The following is an 18,818-nucleotide window of genomic DNA, read 5'->3' as shown; positions in this document are numbered from 1 at the left end:
AGCTAATGACTGACTCGTTCGTAGCTAATGTATCTAGACTAGTAACATTGAAATGAATCTTAACGCCGATCGTTGCCTTACTTGTCAGCCAGTGAATGTTTTACCTTAGAGCTGGCTGTCCGTAACTTGCTTGTTCTGACGGCGTTGCCCAGTAAATTCCATGGGCAAAAATATCTTGCAGTTAAACGTTATTCTGTATTTTTATTTATCGTACGGTATTAGTGTATGTATACGTTCCGGTTAACTGGCTAGCAAACGTTACGCAAGGCCGCTCCATATTTGTTGGCTAACATTAGTCTAGCTCCGTGGATCGATAAAGTGCTGCTACAAGTAGTCAACTACTAAAATTTAACTTTCGATTGTGGTGGTGATACTGTTAGTTACTAACTAAGTTAGTTAGACATAGTCTAATGTTTGGGCATAACGTTGTCGCTTAGTTAGGTGGGTGATGCTAGCTAGCAATCTAACTGGTTTGCGCTAGGGTTCATTGCGCACGACCAGGCAACAAACGAATTGGCTACGGTTTTATTGCTTGTGGAATTTTAGGCTTTTAACCAAGTCTTGTCGGCGTGTTGATGGTAACAGTAGCTAACCATCCCAAATTACCCAGTTCGTTGTAACTTGGCCCATTACAGCACACGTACTTGACGTGTGTTTTAGCGTGAGTCTAAATTAAAGTTAATTCAAGCAGACGTGGACGTCGTTCATTGCTGCTTCCGTAGTTAAACCAACGCCATCCTAACATGTGTTATTGCTCGCCTAGCTAGCAACAAGCAAGTAGACACAGTGCGAGGTAAATAGCTAACATTAACATCTGCCTGGTTGGCCAACGTACCGCTTTTTATTGATTGATGTACACCAAAAACTGTCCCTCAATATTTCAGCTATAAGGAAAGATTTTTTTGTGTACAGTTTTGACGACTTTTAGTTGGCTAACGTCAGATGTACTCATTGTAACTTGGTTTTGTTTGAAGAGATGGTATCCCAACAACTGACCCTGAATATTTCAGCTATAAGGAAAGATTTTTTTAGTTTAAACTTTTGACGAATTTTAGCTGGCTATCGGCAGATGTACTCAATGTAACTTGGTTTTGTTTGCAGAGATGGTATCCCAACACCAGTTTTCAGATTAGGAACCCAAAGTTTAGTAAGAGTTGTACTACTCATTGGCTAACGGTCAGTAGAGCTAAATTAACCTTTGATAAAACTGGACAATTTAGAATTTCTGTCTGATGTTTTGTCTTTATAGAGAATTGGAAGCTATAGCCACCAAAGAAGCTGAAGAGAAGCAAAACAGGTCAGTTCCTTTATCTTTGTCAGGTCAGTGTATGTGTTTAAAATTCCGCTATATTTTACTGTACCAATGTTCAGGCAGTTTGTCCAGCTTAAATTGACCGTTCATCTCTGACCTTTTCTTTTGTTTGTGTGCCCCTGTGCTAGACATCACTAGCAAACCCCTGGTCACAGCAGCTGTTGCTGGTGCAAGCATATGCAGTTCCGTTTGAATTAGAGATCTAGAATGCTGAGTCAGTCACTGCCTTCATAAAGTTCTACGAAACCCATGGTGGCCCTTTCTGAGCGGTGTTTGTGTAGCTCATTGTAGTAATACAGTATGCAAGTTTGAATGGGCAAAAACAATAGCCCTGAATGCTGCCTCAACCCCCCACTCCTGGCCTTCCTGTGGCAATGTGAATTGGAGCCAGTGAAATGGCTCTTCATTTTGTCTGTGCTGAAGATCTCGCCCATTTAGTGCTTCAGAAATCCAACAATCATCTTTAAATATTGTAAAAATGGAAACTAATTAATAGTGAAGGTAGATGTCCACCATCTTGAGTGTATTTTTCCAGGGCATACATTGGATTGATGTGATTGTAGCCGTACTGGACTTGTTCATGCAAGCTAACTTATGTAATACTTATAATGATCATTTATTGTAACGTAGCTTGTTATGAATGGCTGAGTCATATTTTAATGATTTTACTGCTGTACAAAGCTTGTTTTCATCATGTGAAAATGGATTTAAAAGTCTTTCAATGTATTCTAAATCAGAGGCACTTGCAAAAGCTGAAGAGACCAAAACCATGCCATTTGCGCCAAAGTACATAATTTTTTTAAAGGCCCATTTTTCCTGTTTCTCTCTGTCATGTTGGCTAGATATATACATAATTGTGTCATGAATATAATTATCATTTCATTTCCTATCATTTCCATATCATATCCTGCCAATGGAAGATGTTTTTTCTGGTTGGTTTAACAGCCCTTTGGTGTAGTACACATTGTATTTCCAAGTATTATTTCGGCATTTGGTAACATGGGCTGTTGCTGTTATTAGATAATTCAGTTCAATTATGTTTGACAATATTAGCTGGCTGGCCATGATGGCCTGAGAATTCGCTTAAGGTTGCAGAATAAGATTCCAATCCACTTCTCTAGGCTAATATAGGCTAGCTAGCTATCATTAACTAGGTAATAGGGGTGAGTCCACCAGTCAGAAAATCTACTATCCCTTACAATTTAGGTGTGTTTTTCTGGATACAATTGCAGTTTGGCCACTACAGACCAAAATCCATGGTCAGGGAGACACACTGCATTTTTGACTAAATTAAATAAATAAAGATACAACAAATAAATAAAAATAGAGGCGATAATAAATTGATTTGTTTGAATATACGTGCTTCGTTACAGAATTTTCCCATGCTTCCAGGCAGGCTAGGGAAGACTGAAACCTGCTGGTGCTGTGCTATCAGTGGCTGGTGTAGGCCCGGTCCATCACCACTAATCTAAAGCTTGCTGCCCGGTAACTTTGCTGCTTATGACAGCAAAGTGGGAGTTTTTGCTAGCAGATATCAGTTGAGCATTTTTGGCATGCTTGTGACTGCCCGACTGGTATGAAGACAGCTACTTCTGTATTTTTGAATGTGACATTATTCTAACAGTCTGCAATACAACATTATAAAGCTACTGACATAGCTGGTCAGCGCAAAATATCAATTTTTTTTTATTTATTTTTTTTGGTGCATGAGCTTCATCATCTTGGGTGTGTAGGCAGGCTTGAGAACGGAGGAGACATTTTTTGATTGTAAACACAGGAGTGAATCAAGGAAATAAATCCTGCGTAGTATGCCTTAACTTAAATGTATTAGAAACTGAGTATTTTAGCATGTAGACTGTTTAGGACAATCTCGAAGATATTGGCTACAGTTTTTGTTGTACTCCATTACCTGCATTTAATGTCCTGAAAATAATATTTTAAGTTCAATTATTTTAAGCTTGCTTTATCACCGTAGAGGTCTTATCATTCCCTATTTAAGTCCTAGTATGTGAATAAAATCCTTGTAAAATGTGATGAGTCTCTTTTTTTACCTAAAGCATGTGTCTTTGGTTCTCTGTTGCATCTGTAAATGTAACCATTCCCTCTCCAAAGTTGCAATAAAATAGCCTAAAATTTTTTTATTGAATGTGACAAATATTGCTTTCACCAGAAAATTGGCAGTCTACTTTGCTTGATGTTACTGCACAATAATGTATTCAGTATCAAATCCCTTTTGGTAATGACTCATCTTGAATGGCAGTTTTCCAGAATGCTAATACATGAAATTTAATTTATTTCCAATCTTTTTTTCCTGAAGTTTGACTTTGATTCCAACAATTTGTTTTTGAGAATAAATTGAGAATATAATTTTTAATGTGCATTTCTGTTGGTTGCAGTGCAGGTTTGAAATGTAATCTAGCGTGCTGTGAATTTTATGCTTCTTTGGGATGTTGTCTGCCTGAGCGTGTCCTTTGGAGTGGAGCGATTGATTTTGACTGGTGGAGTCACCTGTGATCATTGTGTCTCACTCATGAACATATGTCTCGCCCATTGTTTGAGCGGCTCCTGCTGATGATGTGTCCATCTGGTTTAACACTTAACTGAGAGATTATTATTGAGGGGGAGTATCAGGAAGCAAGACTCTTGATTCTCTGTCCTTAGCCTTTGGTCAGAAAATGAAGTTGTAATACAGGTACATGTTAAGGACAGATTTCACTGGTTTTTTTGATTCTCTGTAGTGACTTCCGTACATTACATCCTAAGTTTGAGGACATTCGTATGTCTCACTAATGACAATGGGTACCCTGTGCAAGTCAGGTATGCTATATAAAAAAAACATTGCTGTTAGTTTTTCATCTTTTAAATGTGGAAGTGGGTATTCATTATGTACCACTGGTTTTATGACTAATAAGGTAGCCCTATACTTGCATGTATATTGGGAGTAACCAAATGCCTCAAAGCTCATTCACATCGATTTTTTGGGATTTTCATCTTCATCCGAGACTTATTAAGTAGGTCTTTTCTATAGGATACCACAAAATCCACATGGCAATCTGACATCTGTAGATTTAGATTTGTTGAAATTTTTATCCTTAATCATTCATTTTCTGAACTCATTAATCTAATGCGTGATCCAGGCTCTCTCTGCCATTTTTAGCCATGAGTGTTCATGAGCCTTACAGTGAAAGAATTGTCAAGCAGTGGACAAAGCGTAGTGATTACAAAAATGGAAATCTGTATGGTATCTTTTTCCAAGTAATGGAAGCCAAAATTTGTGGAGTGTAGCATTTGTTAAAAGATAATTTAGTCTTTCCAACTATTTGATGAAATATAGCAAATGTAAATGGCTGTATTTTTAAGTTAATTTTGCTTTCGTTTTATTCAGAGAATGTGTTATTGTTTCTCATGATATTTTTGTTCACAAGCACTCAGTGCAGAATAATCAACAATGTGGTCACTTTTTAAAGTCATAGACTTGCAGATGATATAGTTAATACATTTGTTTTTTTTTGTGAGGTTTAATTCTAAATGTTACTGGTATTTTGACTGATGTATTTGTGAAAACACTGGCTACATACGAAAGCGAAGTAAATGTACTGCAGATGATAGCATTAGGAATGTATTAAATAGCACCACTTATGTTGTATTTTCTTCAGGCAGTTTAATAGCCTCTGGTTACCAATGATTCTTCCGAACGTTTGAGATGTTTAAATTAAGTGGCACACATTTTCAATATACCTTGAGGAAAATTCACAAATTGAAAATATTAAATAGACAGAGGATATTTTATTAGATGATGTGGTTAATCTACAGTATATGGCAAGTTAAACTGTTCAGTGAAATCATTGATATAGGCTGCCCCACTGAAGAGGTTGTTTACAGAGAAGTAATTCAGCAGTTCACAGTAGTGTAATCCCTTAAGGAGATTAGTTAGAGCTTTCTTCTGTTTTCTAATTGCGTTACTGCATCATGTACTTTGTTATACAAAAAGGGAAATTGCAAGCGCATACAAGGGGGCTAGAGGATTCCTTTAATATTTGTGAACATGAAGCCTGTTCAGAGAATATATTAACTTTATTTAACATCCCTCCTCAGGGATATAGTGCAAGAAAAGGAAGAACAGTTGATGGAAGAAAGGAAAAAGCGGAAAGACGAGAAGAAAAAGAAGGAAGCTGGTTTAAAGAAGGTAGGGGTTGTACTTCCAGTCTGCAGTTTGAAAGTGAATTATTTAGTTATGAATTTGTTTTTCTGGTAGAATGGTTAGGGGATCCTATGAATGTTTGCTGTTTTCTGTTCATGGTATATGCTGCTAATGAACATTGTTTGTCTGAATCCACAGGATGAATTGAGTTTTGGTATACTGAGTTTAAGCTATGTAGTGGCTTACTCCAGCTATAGGCAAATGAACCAGTTGGTACATACAAATATTGTGTGTTCTATATAATGCACATTTGCTGTGTTTTCCCAGAACACGCATGGGTCTGCTCCATACCACTTTGAATAAATAACATTGCCGTCCTATCTTTGTTGACAGTTTGTTAACAATTCTGAGTAAAAGTGAACACACGCAAGGGTCATGCATGGTTCTGTGAGGTTTACATACAATAATTTTTTGCGTACATTCATTAATATTCTCTTCTTGATCTTTCCCTTTCTGTTTCAGGCCTCTGAACAAAAAAACAAAGGTAGGCAGCTTGACATTCGTTCGCTTAGTTTTTCTGATGCTTTGCTATTGTAAAGCGGATAGTTTTTCCAGTGAGTAATAAGGAAAGCCAGATAGCTCAGAACATTTATCTTCGACCTTGTCCTCTCTCCGTATCAGTGGCTTAGTAGTGAATCCAGTTGTGTGACTGATGTTTCAACAGGCAAGAAAGCTGAGAAACACTACAGTAGCAGTGAAGGGCAGGGTTGCTCTGCTGTTTGCTTTTTAGCACCAAATTGGTGCTTAGCTCTGATACTTCAGCTTCATGTTTTGGTAGATCAGTTTTTTTTTCAGTGGGTTCAGTTTGAACACATTTCTTCTGGGTCCTGGTGCTGTGCAGTCTTTTAGTCTTTTAAAAAAAAAAAAAAAACTTTTAACATTGTCAGTGAAAACGTGAAAAAAGTTTCCATTCTCCTTTGAGTGGTGGTGATTCTTCAGATGCTTTATCCAAATTCATTGTATCGTAAGAAGCTGTGCTAATGCCACCCCTTGACACCCTGGCATTGCAAATGTAGCAAGTGGCCATAGGGCTGCTTTTGGATTTCATTTTTCAAAAATTCTGCGCAGCAGACATCGTAGCAGATGGCACCTTATTTCATGAACAGCTAGCCTAATTTGTGGTGGTGAATGGATACTTCTTTTTTACAGCAGTGACGGCACATTCAGATTGCCATAAACCATGGCTGCCCAACCGTTTCCCCCTTGATCTACTGTCCTGAAGGTTTTCATTTCAACTATAATTTGATGCAACTAATTCTACTAATTGGCAGCTCAGCAAAATCTCTTGCTGTTGAATAAGGTGTGCTTTGTTAGGGTTGGAGTGAAAACCTTTTTTTCTTTAGACTGTGGAAGAACATCATGTTTAAGTCATGCATGCTGAAATGCTTCAGGTGTCATTTCTACTGACACTTTTTCTCGGTGTTCAGTAAAAATACTAGGGTAGCAGTAATCAGAAACACCACTCATTACCTGTAATGTTATTGTTTCAGTTTTAATCTAAACGAACAAGCAGTGTAGCCTGTTGCTGTTATGGGACACTATCAGTTACTTGTGTCTTTGTGTATTGTGACTAAAACCACTGCTGAGTGCTGGCCCAGGGAAAAAGACTCAAACGCATAAAAATATGAGCAGGGCCAGTTATGAAAGCTGTCTTTCAGCAACTTTTCTGTACCTATTATGCATACTTCTCTTCAGCAAATTATTAAAGAACCTGACAAAAAGAATTTGACCTGAGCAAAATATTTGTCCAAATTGAAGCATTCCATGCAATCATTTAAAATACAATTTAACGACAGATAGTGTGGAAACTTATTTCTTAAAGTCTTACTTTGTAGGACATGATCAAAACTAGAAGTACTGTATTTGGTTGAGTTCATAAGACGCCACATACACGCACACGCACAAAGTGGCCACTACACAGCTGACTAATAAATAACCGGCAGTAAGAAAATCATACACAGACATTTCTAGGGATGGTGTACTACAGTAGTACCAGGACATGGATCAGCTTATATAAACGTTGGCTACAGGGGGAACAGATGATGCTTGTGGAGTTTATAAGCTTGCACGTTCAAGTAAAAAGGTAAAATTTGAAAGGTTTTGAAAAATCCTGCCATTTATGCAGGCAAATGGTTAACACTTTCTCAGCTGTGGAGAATGCATAGCGTGATTTGAAGTTGATGTAAATCTAGTGATGGGGCAAAAGCCATCAATTCGTTTTTTCTCCATTTGTAGACACTTGAGCACAACCAGCTTTTAGGAGCTCTGTTGTGAACGTGTAGCAGCACGAAGGCTCTACTTCCTGTGCTTTCCTGTTAACATTCCACAACTGACAGTTTTGTGCTGCTTGAACAGGAAGTGGCTAACAGCAAAATTAGAACACAAACACCCTGCACGTGTACTCTTTGCACATTTTTCAGTGTGTGGAACAGAGAAACTGAGAACGGTAGCTTGTAGAAGGCATGGTGCCTAATGTTTTGAAGATCTTTTCGGGCAGCTGCAGAAAGGATTCCTTCCACCCCCGTCACATTCTGTCCCTCCGCCCTGAAGAGAGCAAGGCTCACTCTTGAAGGAGTAAAATGACACCGTACTTCTCCTCCATTTTCTAATGAAATCTGCCGAGTGGGAACACAACAGAAGCTGGAAGCTGAGTGGCCACGATCGGCATGTTTTTCTGAGAATTGTCTGGAGTTTATACAAAAGAAGAAAGAAATATTTCCTGCATTACTGTGAGGTGTTTTTTTTTTTTTTTTTTTTTTTTTTGGGGATAATACACCCCTCGGCTATAATTGTTCAGGTTTGTTTTGTATGCCAGAATATCTGCTTGCTCATGCTCCTCGTGTGCTGCACTGTGAAAGCCAAGCCGCTTTGTAGGGGCTTTTCATTTTTCAGAAACTTAAAAAATCGTTGGGCAGAGTCTAGAGCTGTGTGACGTGACTGGAGTAAAGCTTCAGAAAATGCTGTTTTACATTGGCACCTTGCACTGAAAGCGAGCTCGAGGGTGGATGTGTTCTTGAAAGGTCGGGACAGTTTTTCACGGAGGATTACTTGCACAAAGTTTCAATGAGAGATCTTTGTTTTGTAGCCTTTCTTTGCTATAGTGTCAGAGTGAATCGCATTACTGTGGAGTGAGCTCATTCTTAAAGAAAACAGTAAGAGAGAACTTGAAGTGAAAATCTGTGTGGGTATAATTGGGGTCATGGTTTGTTACTGCTTGTAATTAGTTTGCTGCCTGTTGGAGATGGTACTGTGTTCTGCACTGACATTACCGTGATTCAAACACATACTGAATATGAATATTGCATGCTTATTTGCAAAAGTTGGCATAAAAATGAGGAATTTTGTGACCTCAGGGTTATGTTGAATAAACGAGAGATTAACTTCAGAGCAAGTCAGACTTCTAGACTTGCAAGTTTTCTGTCTTAGCTCTCAGTATGTAAACTGAAAATCTTTTGTTTTACTTTGTTTTATTGTGTGTTTTGGAGGCTGATGTTAAAGCTTGTAAAATATTTAAAGTGTATGCTCCACATAGGCTCTGTATACAACCTTAATGGCATTTAACAAAAACATTTTTGAACCAAAACCGTTTAAAAAAAGCCCCAGCACCCCAGCCTTTTGAAGTATTATTAATGGGCCTGTCGTTTCCACAACAAGCCACTGGCAACAGACATGCTCAGCTCCTCCTTAACCTTTTAACAGTTTTGCTCCTCTGAAGAACGGCAGCTGGAGGAGCTCTTCCTGCACTCGTTCTGGGATAATGTGTTTAAACGCTCCTTTTTAAGCATTTACAGTGGCGCTGAAAACAAATGCATGAACAAGTGCCCGCCTGTAGGTGACCTAGGGCTTTCTGTCCACAGAGCTTCTTTTCGTGGCTGTCTTCTTGGCTTTAAATTGGATGTGAAGACCACCAAACCGTTTAGCAGCCGTCTACTGTTGGCATCACACTGGGTGTTTGGTGCCTGAGACGGATTATTCACTTCACCAGAGACATAGTACTCTCTACATTTTGTGTAGGCTTCCTCTGCGCCTTCTAACAGGCTTTTCCTCAAGGACGTTGTGGGCTGCGTTGCGCTGCAGTGGTCTGAGCTGATCAACTCGTTTGCTTCCTGAAGGGTTTTCTAATTAAAGGGATCCTCTTCCCTGGTCTCTGTGCTTGGGAGCTGATGTTTGTCTGGGCCATTTTGCTGCCTTCTGCTTGTCAGCCTCCATTCATCTGTGAAATTGAGTAGAATTAGGATGCTGCTGTGGCAGAGAGAGTTAGGAGGAGGGAGGGGGGGGGGGATCAGTAAGGCTAGGCTAAGCTTGCAGCAGAAGGCTGAAATATATACGCATTTTCTGTGTCCTTGAAACCAATACTGATTTTCGCTGTCTCTGTTTTCCACTGCCAGTCGGTGTCTCCTGATACAGTGGTGTCAGGTTTCTTTTTTGCTGTAAGCCACTCCTGTTAATGTCTGAGTGTGCTTGCTCTCTTGCCTCGCAGAGAATGCCATCTTTTTTAAGGATTTGAATTTTGTTTTGGCTGCGTCTGAAAATAATGGAATAGGTTTAAAGGGAAGGGGAAAAGATTGATTTGTAGGTCGGTCTTCTGTCATTGTAGAAATGTTGTTCTACTAAGGGCTGTGCAGGACATTGTAGTTTTAATGAAACCCTTTTTGATGTCGAGCTTCTGTAATCTGAATGCTGTTTACCTTTCTGTCTCCAGTGCCAGAACATATCAAGTCCAGTTTAAGCCAGCCTCAGCCTGCCAACCCGAAGAGCGACGCCTCCACTGTAACCAGCATCGTCAGCAATGCCAAGCGGGCCCAAGCCAGCAGCCACCCGCAAGTCCCGCCTCGATACCCGCCCCGCGAAGTTCCGCCACGTTTCCGCCAGCACGAGCAGAAGCAGCTGCTGAAACGCGGACAGCCTCTCCCCATTCCTGCTGCCACCCTGGGATCTCGAGCTCCGCTCACCACCGCCCAGCCAGGGGGCGCTGTACTAGCCTGCGAGGCGCCTTTCCAAAATAGCACCAACAGCAACCTCCCAGGTACCTGCATCATCAGCCTGCGTCATCAGCCTGCCGCTTCCCGTAGCTCACATCTGCCGTGCTTTCCATCCCCAAGGTTTATAATTTAGAACCAGGGGCATTGGCTAAAATGGCTGTGCTGAGAGCCAGCATTACTATAGTACAGTGTAGTTCTCTTAGTGGAAGGCATAGCAGTTGATGACTTGCATGACAGATGCACTTTGGTGCTCTTATTTATGCTTTATGTTATTTATATATGTGACTGTTAACAATTCACCCTGGTCTGTTAAAATAGTGCATCCGAAGGGTCCCATGGGTGTGTGAGATTTGTGCCCCGTATGCAGTTGAAAAGGATGGTGCATACACACATTATATAAAACGTGATCTGTCCTAAAAAAGTAAATGCATTGCATGTATTCACTGTGAACCATCATATAGCACCAATAACTACAAAACATGAAAGATGTTTTTGCCAGTTGTGTTTGTCAGCTTTAATCATCTTTGATGCTATGCAATGCTATAGATAAATCATTTTAATTTTGCAATGCAAAATTTTTCTCCTGCTCAACTGTTACCTTTACATGTGTTCCAATGTCCTGACCTGGAATATTCAATGTGAATATGACTGGAATCTTAAGAACATTTTACCTAGAATTGCATACTTAAGATCTGCCAGAATACCAAATACAAGTAAGATATGGAATACTTAGACGATGCTATGCTCTGAATCCTCTTTAGAATTTGCAGACATTCCTCGTGAATCTATGTAGAACCATACCTGTCTAATGGTCTGTCTGATCTGTCATTCAGTCATGCTGAAAAATGTTGTTTGCTGCTTCTTGAGTACTGCCTTGCAGCCTCAATTGTGTTGCTGCACCATTAGAACCGTGAACATGAGAGCTCTCTGTCATAAAATCACATTCAGTAATAGAATAGTCACATTCCTTTGCCTGTGAGCCTGTGACTGTTCTCCACACTTACAGGTCATGCTCTGGTTAGCTAGTCCCATGAACCTGCAACATACTGGCTCAGCACTTCACCTGCGGAGCCTCTCAGCTGCCACTGTACTCACATTTTTGTAAAATCATGTAGAGATTTAAGTGTTATGCTATATATGGAAATCTTAACTTTTTTTTTTTTTTTTTCCCAAAAAGTTGTTCAACATTGTGGAAAATTGTCCTATCAAATTAGTCTGGGTTTGGATGCGTTTTGTTCTGACATAATTGCATCTTCATTGGCTGGCAGGTTATGCAGATCATTGAAGTTCTTCAGTTTCCTTCCAACTTAAATTACTGAATGACCTTTATCTCACTGTCTATTTAAAACAAGTATTTGTGTGTGTGTATGTGCGTGCGTACATGGGCGTGCGTGCTGTGTGCGCATTTAAGCAGAAATATTTTCATCAAAATGATCTAATTTGTCAGTTGATTACATTACGGCAGTGTAATATACTGAAAACATTGCAAGCTTTTAAATTAATGTCAAAAAGAATCTATCCTCTCTATGTGAAATGCACAAAGACTAAAAGCTGTTGACCAAGAAAAAGCATAAAAGGATGCATGCAGCTTTGGGTGATCACAAACCTTTACCTGGCTGCTGCTGTATGTAAATGAGGGTTTCCACATAGATGCTTCTTAGATATTAGTAGACGTGGTAAAAAGGTCTGTTCATTGTTTTCTGGTGGTGCTTTTGTTGCTGTTGTGCATTTGAGTGGGATATTAAGAGTTAGAGATTATTTCAATGTTCTAAGCTACATTGAAGGGTGCCAAGCAAGCTTCAGCACACATCCAGTGCTTTGTCATTACTGGTCACAACTGCTCACAGCATAATCTTGTCATTGGTCACATTCATTTTCTTGTCCATGAAAATGACAGGTGGATGTTAGTTCATTCAGTAAATGTTGGATAATTGTTGGTGAACAGAAATGCTGTCACTGCTTTCAATTTTCCATGAAGGTCGGAAGTGCCTTGGCATAAATTCCAGTAACTTATGAAATGGAAATGCTATGTTGCCTTTCAAGAAGCACCTGAATGAGTACAGCCTGGAAGTTTTCTACCACACCCAGCGACCAAATACAGTGATAGAACCAATGTGCAGCTGTGGGAAAAATATTATTTGCATTGTTTTTTCATATTCCTTCATGCATTCAATTTCCTTGTATGCCCAGCAAACTGGAGTTTTTGTTCACACCCATTCCCTAAAATATGTTTTTAAGGGAAACATTACTTATCAACATCCTTGAGTAAATTCTTTCCTGTGGAGATATTCAGAGTTATGGTAACTGCATTTTTAGTTGCTGCCTCTTCAGTATTCATTCAAGTCCAGCAGAAAATGTGGTCCTGAAAGGCATATGTAGATAGATATCTCTCCCCCCCCCCTCTCATTTTCTAAAGCCTGTCTTCTGTCTTTGAGTTGATGAGGTCATGAACTATAGATGCGTGATATCTGGCCGATTACGTTTTCCCATTGAGAGAAAGTCGACTACCCAAATCTCATATCACTCTCTTGTGGTCTTGCTCTTTTGTTTCTTAGGCATGCCTCCCATACGGGATTTGGCCAGCCACTCCCCTAACCAGACAGGTGATTACGATTTTTATTTTCACCCCATTCTCTGGCTTGGTTTTCCCAGTGCCGTGTGATTTGTCCTTTAATGGGTTGTTGCTGTGTTGTATGCATGGGTGATGGGGAAGCGGCTTGAATTACTGACAAATTAACCAGGTTTTGGCGGATTGTTGTGCCTGCACTAAGTTAGTTTGATGTTGTAGCAGATCCTGGCAAGTTCTTGTAATTTAAAATGAATATTGAAAATTGGTGTGATTTCTGAGTAAAAATGGGTTGCAACACATTTTTGCCATTGATGCAGTGCAAACTCTCGCCATGCTGGTTTCGGTCACAGTGTAGATGTGACTGCCTTGTGATTAACAGCCCCTTACTGTTGAATATCATTTGTCGCATTTAGTGGAGTACCCACGTGAGTAGCGGAAGCCTTGATAAGCAACAGCAGTGGGACCATTCAGGCTGTTGTTTAGCATGGAGTAACTTGAGTCTGTTCAGATTTACCTGCAGAAAGAGAGAGTGAAGTGATGGTACAGTTAACAATATAGGTGTTTTTGTCTTCAAGCGTAGATGCGTGTCTCTTTTGTGTATATATATACATCTAATTTGATCTGTGATTGTGTACAGAAGTGATGGTGTGCATTGTAAAAAAAGAAAGCTTCGAATATTACTTTAATGCATTTAACATTTAATGTTTTTTTTTCAGTGCTGATGGATGAGTAATATGTCAAATGACATCATTATTGTGATATGGAACTGAAGCTACATTCATTACGGCTTGCATATACATTACAGCCAGACCTTTAGAGGAGAATCTTCCCTTAGGGTTTACCCTTATTCAATTTCTGATTTCTTGTTGTATCAGTGCAGTTTAGTATTTCAGTGAAAAGGCAGTGCTCGTGACACTGGCATGGTACCAGAAACTAGAAGTTGAACAATGTTAAAATCCACTGTTGAATCCAACTCCTTCCTTGAGGATTAAATATGTATATCCGTCCGAGTCATCCCTGATCTGAAGTTGTATCTACGAACAGTGTGGTCAGGGCTGAGGAGAATTAAGGTCTCATTTGAAAGGGAAAGCTTCTTTTCACTCAGACAAGAGCTAAGGAGCTAATTCTCAACATCGTAGTCCCTTGGTTGATGGTCCTTTTTAAATGCAGGTGTGTGCGGTGTGGGTGCTGCGTCCCTCCTTTCTCAGGACATACAGTCTGAGTGCATCCTAATCTAATGTGTCCTGAACCCAGCAGCTCTGGCAGGTTGTAGAGCAGGCTGTAATGGCCCTCCTCTAAGCACGCACCCTGTTGTGTCTGAGTTGGCCTGCTCTACTGCGGCTTTCAGCACCCTCTGCTGTGAGTCACCACAGACTGCTGCATAGGCTAGAGCGCGTGAGCTGAATACCAAAACAGTGCGGATCCTGAATGACAAAAAAAAGGAGGCGAAGACTGCAGGAGGCTTTAGCGCTGCCAGCTTGATGCAGACAGTCTGCTGTGCGAAGCATAATGTGTGTCTGTGTTATGTTCAGTGGGTGGAGCAGTTGTTCTTTGGCATGTTTCCTCGAGCTACGCAGACATTATGACGGAGATGAAAAGCATCTGTTGCAGCTAATTGTGTGCTAAAATGTTTAGCACTCCTCCAGGCATTTGTCGAACAGAATCTTCCCCACTTCCTGCTGCAACCCGTACATGTCTGTACATCGTAGTTTGGTGATGGTTGCTGTGATTTCTCTTGGTGAGGTGTAAAAATATCAAGGAATTAGGGTGGCTGCCGTTATACTTTTCAGTAAAAATGATATGTTGGGAAGTTTTAAACGTCCCTTTTTACATCTACATATGTACGCGTAGCACTGAGTTTTGGTCATTGATCAGCAAGGCAGGATTTGGCAGTAAAGGCTTGAAGTTTCAGCTCTCAATGAGTCGGAGAAGGAGAATGTCAGGCTTGGCAGGAGGGTGTGCTTTGGAGCACCTTGGCAGCCATCTTGTTGCGCTCAGAGAAATGCGAGCGAAGACGAGCAGAAATGAGGCTTTTAGTATGGGAGTAATGTCAGAGGACTGAGGGAAAAGGCGGCGTGTGAAGGTCCGGCCGCTGTGGACGAGGGCGTCTCTGGGAGAAAGCCCTGCTGCAGAGTTGTGAGGATAGCAGTCTGGGAAGGGAAAGCTCTCTGGCTGCTGCTCCCTCTCCCCCCTCCCCCTTGTGCACATAGCAGAGCCCACGCCGCTGCTACAAAATGGTGACAGCTGCGCTGTAGTGCCGACCTGGCACGGGCTCAGTGGAAGGCCCGTAGATCAGCAGGCTGTGTCTCCCAGTAACTGTAGTGGCACGCATCCGTTTGCAGATGGAGAAATGCATCGTGATAACTTTGAATTTGAGCAAACACAAATATTTAATGATAGACTATCAAGTGTTTTTGTTTGAGTACATTATTTTTTGCACCTTTTTTTTTTCCCTTTGCATATTTTTGTATCCTTTTCCTCTGCCATAGAATACTGACCAAGTGAAAGTGTTTGGATTGTTATTTGGATTGTTGCCATTGCATATTGGATCACTGTACTCAAGGCTACTTCTAATGGCTTTCATATCATGTAACATGTTACACCTCAGCTATTTAATTTCCTTCTTGGAATTGTTGTTCTGTTGCTGTTTTAATTTTTTACAGAGCAAAATGCTGAATTAACATGTTTTTCTTTTTTTTCTTTTTCTTTTTTGCCTCCACAGAATTAAATCACAGTGCTCTTGGCTCTCATTATGAAAATTCCCATTGGAGTTCTGGTTCACCTGGCAGCGATTCAAACACCACTTGGGATAAAGTTATTGTAGACGGCTGCGACAAGGAAGCCTGGCCTTCTATCACTGGTAGTGACCCAGAGTTAGCCACAGAATGTATGGATGCTGACTCTGCCTCAAGCTCTGGGCCTGAGAAAAACCTTAGTATAATGGCTTCTGGGAGCACTGGCGGTGACAGCAATGGCAATAGACAAGGAAATGGACATGGTTCTCATTTTATGGTTGCAAATGGCAGCAATAATGTGGGCAATGGGAGTATTAAGGGACCCTGGGGCTTATCCCATGGCTCGATGCTAAGCACATGTCAAAGCCCTGGGGAGAGTCCCAATGGCAAATTAACCGAAAGTAGCCATGGTAAATTAAATGCATGGGGCACCCTAGGTTCCTCAACCAATGGAGGTATAAATCCAAGCACTTTGAACCCAAATGCCAACCATGGTGCCTGGCCTGTTTTGGAAAACAGTGGGCATAATCCACATGGGCCTGTTGGGAATGGGAACAGCGGCACCAATACTCAACGTAGCACCATAGGTCAAACGCCCAGCAGCCAGAGTATTAACTCTAAGATGGGCCTCTCTACCCACACACCCTGGGGAAGCCTCCAGGACAACAATGCAGAGTCTGAAGTCAATGGTACAAGTAAGGTTTCGTTAAACGGGCAACCTCAAAACCTTAACACTGAATTGAATGGACCAAATAACACTACTAACATGATGACCTCTAGTTTACCAAACTCTACTGGTTCAATGCAGATGAATGAACTTCCCACAGGGCACCGAGCCTGGCACGTGGGTACTGGGAGCTCGCCTCAGCTCCAGGCCTCTTCAGTTTCTAATGGCACTTCCATTTCTCAGCATGGCAACAGCGAGGGAATAAACAGCGGGTCTTATGGCACAGCATGGGGAACTCCACAAGACACCAATTACTCTGGAGACAAATGCTCTGTCCCTAAAGGCCAGACTGTTGGCGACACTGTGAATGCAACTCTAATGCAGTCTGGGGTGAATGGAGCAACTGCAAGCGCTACTTTTAAGAATAATAATAATAATGGCATGGCGGTGCGTGGTGGAGGGTGGGGCTCTGGGCCTACAGCCTCCCAAAATCTGCCATGGGGAGCAGGGAATGGCGTCGGCCCCACAGGGATCCCTCGCCCTTGGGGTAGTGCGTCATCATCCTCGTCTTCATCATCCTCCTCCTCCTCTTCAAACACTGGCACTAAGATCTCAAATGGGGAATGGAACACTCTGCCTAGCAACAATCAGCATTCCAATGAAGGCATAACCGGGAGCAGGAAGGGAACAAATGGATGGATGTCCCTGGAGGACGATGCTCTGGGTGAAGGGGGAGCCGGGCAGGTGTCCCAAATAAACAATCAGGGCGTCACGTGGGCCAAATCCACCGGCAGTGAGGGTAGCAGCGAGAGCAGCCGTGGGGACAGAGATGGACAGCGCACTAGCAACCGCAGGAAGCCGAACACCCAGGGCCTGGTGCAGACCGTCCTCACCAGGCCTGACCTGGACCCCCGAGTCCTTTCCAACACTGGTTGGGGTCAGACCCCTGTCCGGCAGAACACAACCTGGGACATTATGCCCGCCTCTAACTCTGAGAAAAAGGGTGACAATGGGACAGACACCTGGGGCAGCTCAACCTCCCAGGCACCTAACTCAGGAGGGTGGGGCGATGGGCCTGGCACCAACGGCAAAGATTCCTCATCAGTATCTGGGTGGGCAGATCCAAAGCCTGACCCTGGGTGGGGAGAAGCCAAAGGCCCCAGTGGTGATGGAGGTTGGGAGGACAATGCTGCTGCCACAGCAGTAGGGAAGAGCAATCAGTCTTGGGGAAGCGTCAAGGATGAGAAAGCTTCTACTTGGAACGATGCACAAAAGGTCAAACAGGGATGGACGGAAGGACAGAAGTCCAACCAGAGCTGGGGTGCTCCATCTGGCGGCGAGGGGTGGGGAGCAGACCCCCCGCAAGGAAATCACTGGGGCAATCCCCCAAAGCCAGGATCCGCAGGTTGTGACAGTGACAGTGACCGCTCGGGGTCTGGCTGGAGTGAGCAAGGCAGGTGCGGCACAGGCAACACCTGGTGCGGTAGTGGAGGGAGCAACACTCCCAACAGCGGTGGCCCAACTGGCTGGGGTGAACCTACCAAGACAAATCACAAGCAAGGCTGGGGAGAACCTACTAAAACCAGCAATCAGAGCCAAGGCTGGGGAGAGCCTCCAAAGCCCAGTCACTGTAGTTCAGGATGGGGTGACTCCACTAAACCCTGCGATGCCCCAGACTGGGGCAAGCCACAGGATGCCCCCACAGGGCCGTCCTCATGGGGAGTCACTAGTTCGCAGCCTGGGGCCCCTGGTCCTAACAAATCCTCTGGCTGGCTGGGGGGCCCAATGCCATCTACCCTAAAAGAGGAGGAATCTACAGGCTGGGAAGAACCCTCACCTGAATCTGTCAGGCGCAAAATGGAGATCGATGATGGTACCTCAGCTTGGGGAGACCCCGGCAAGTACAGGTACAACAATGTAAACATGTGGAACAAGAACAGCGGGGGTGAGCAGGAAGCACCAATGGCTCCTCAGCAGCAGCCGCAGCCACAGCCACACCCGCCACAGCCACACCCACCTCAGCCTGTCCTACCCCCAAATGCAGGGCCCAGCAAGGACAAGACTTGTAACTTGGGTAAGTGCTCCTCTGGAGAAATGTCTATTCTCTGTGCTTTTCACACTGTCCTATATGGGTGCAAACTAGTCACCCTATGGCTGTATATGCTGTTTTGAATCCAAAATATGGTGCATACTTGTAGATGGAATGAAAAAAATGTGCTAAATAGAATATTTGGAGCCAGTCTTTGGAACCTTGGCAATGAATGAAAAGTTATTTTACAGTCTTTATACTAGGGGTGGAACCGTTTACTGAAGTAAATGAGTACTTGCCAGGAGATTCTTGAACATTGAGGG

General features: G+C 42.3%; 1 protein-coding gene across 14 annotated transcripts in view; it reads left to right on the top strand.

The window, feature by feature from the left end:
• Nucleotides 1-18,818, top strand: part of LOC118220891 (trinucleotide repeat-containing gene 6A protein-like) — a 100,377-nt gene that overhangs the window by 64,895 nt on the left and 16,664 nt on the right. For 9 of the 14 annotated variants that reach the window (XM_035405310.1, XM_035405322.1, XM_035405309.1 and 6 more), the window contains 6 exons: nt 1,250-1,297; nt 5,408-5,498; nt 5,976-5,997; nt 10,216-10,539; nt 13,051-13,098; nt 15,787-18,540. In XM_035405310.1, coding sequence (XP_035261201.1) covers nt 1,250-1,297; nt 5,408-5,498; nt 5,976-5,997; nt 10,216-10,539; nt 13,051-13,098; nt 15,787-18,540 — 3,287 coding nt within the window. Of the gene's footprint in view, nt 1-1,249; nt 1,321-4,050; nt 4,130-5,407; nt 5,499-5,975; nt 5,998-7,846; nt 8,243-10,215; nt 10,540-13,050; nt 13,099-15,786; nt 18,541-18,818 lie in introns of those variants that run through there. The other 5 variants (XM_035405321.1, XM_035405319.1, XM_035405320.1 and 2 more) reach the window with 4 other exon arrangements.

Source organism: Anguilla anguilla, chromosome 2 (assembly GCF_013347855.1).
Source record: "Anguilla anguilla isolate fAngAng1 chromosome 2, fAngAng1.pri, whole genome shotgun sequence".
Lineage (NCBI taxonomy): Eukaryota > Metazoa > Chordata > Actinopteri > Anguilliformes > Anguillidae > Anguilla > Anguilla anguilla.
This window is presented reverse-complemented; position numbering and strand designations above follow the sequence as displayed.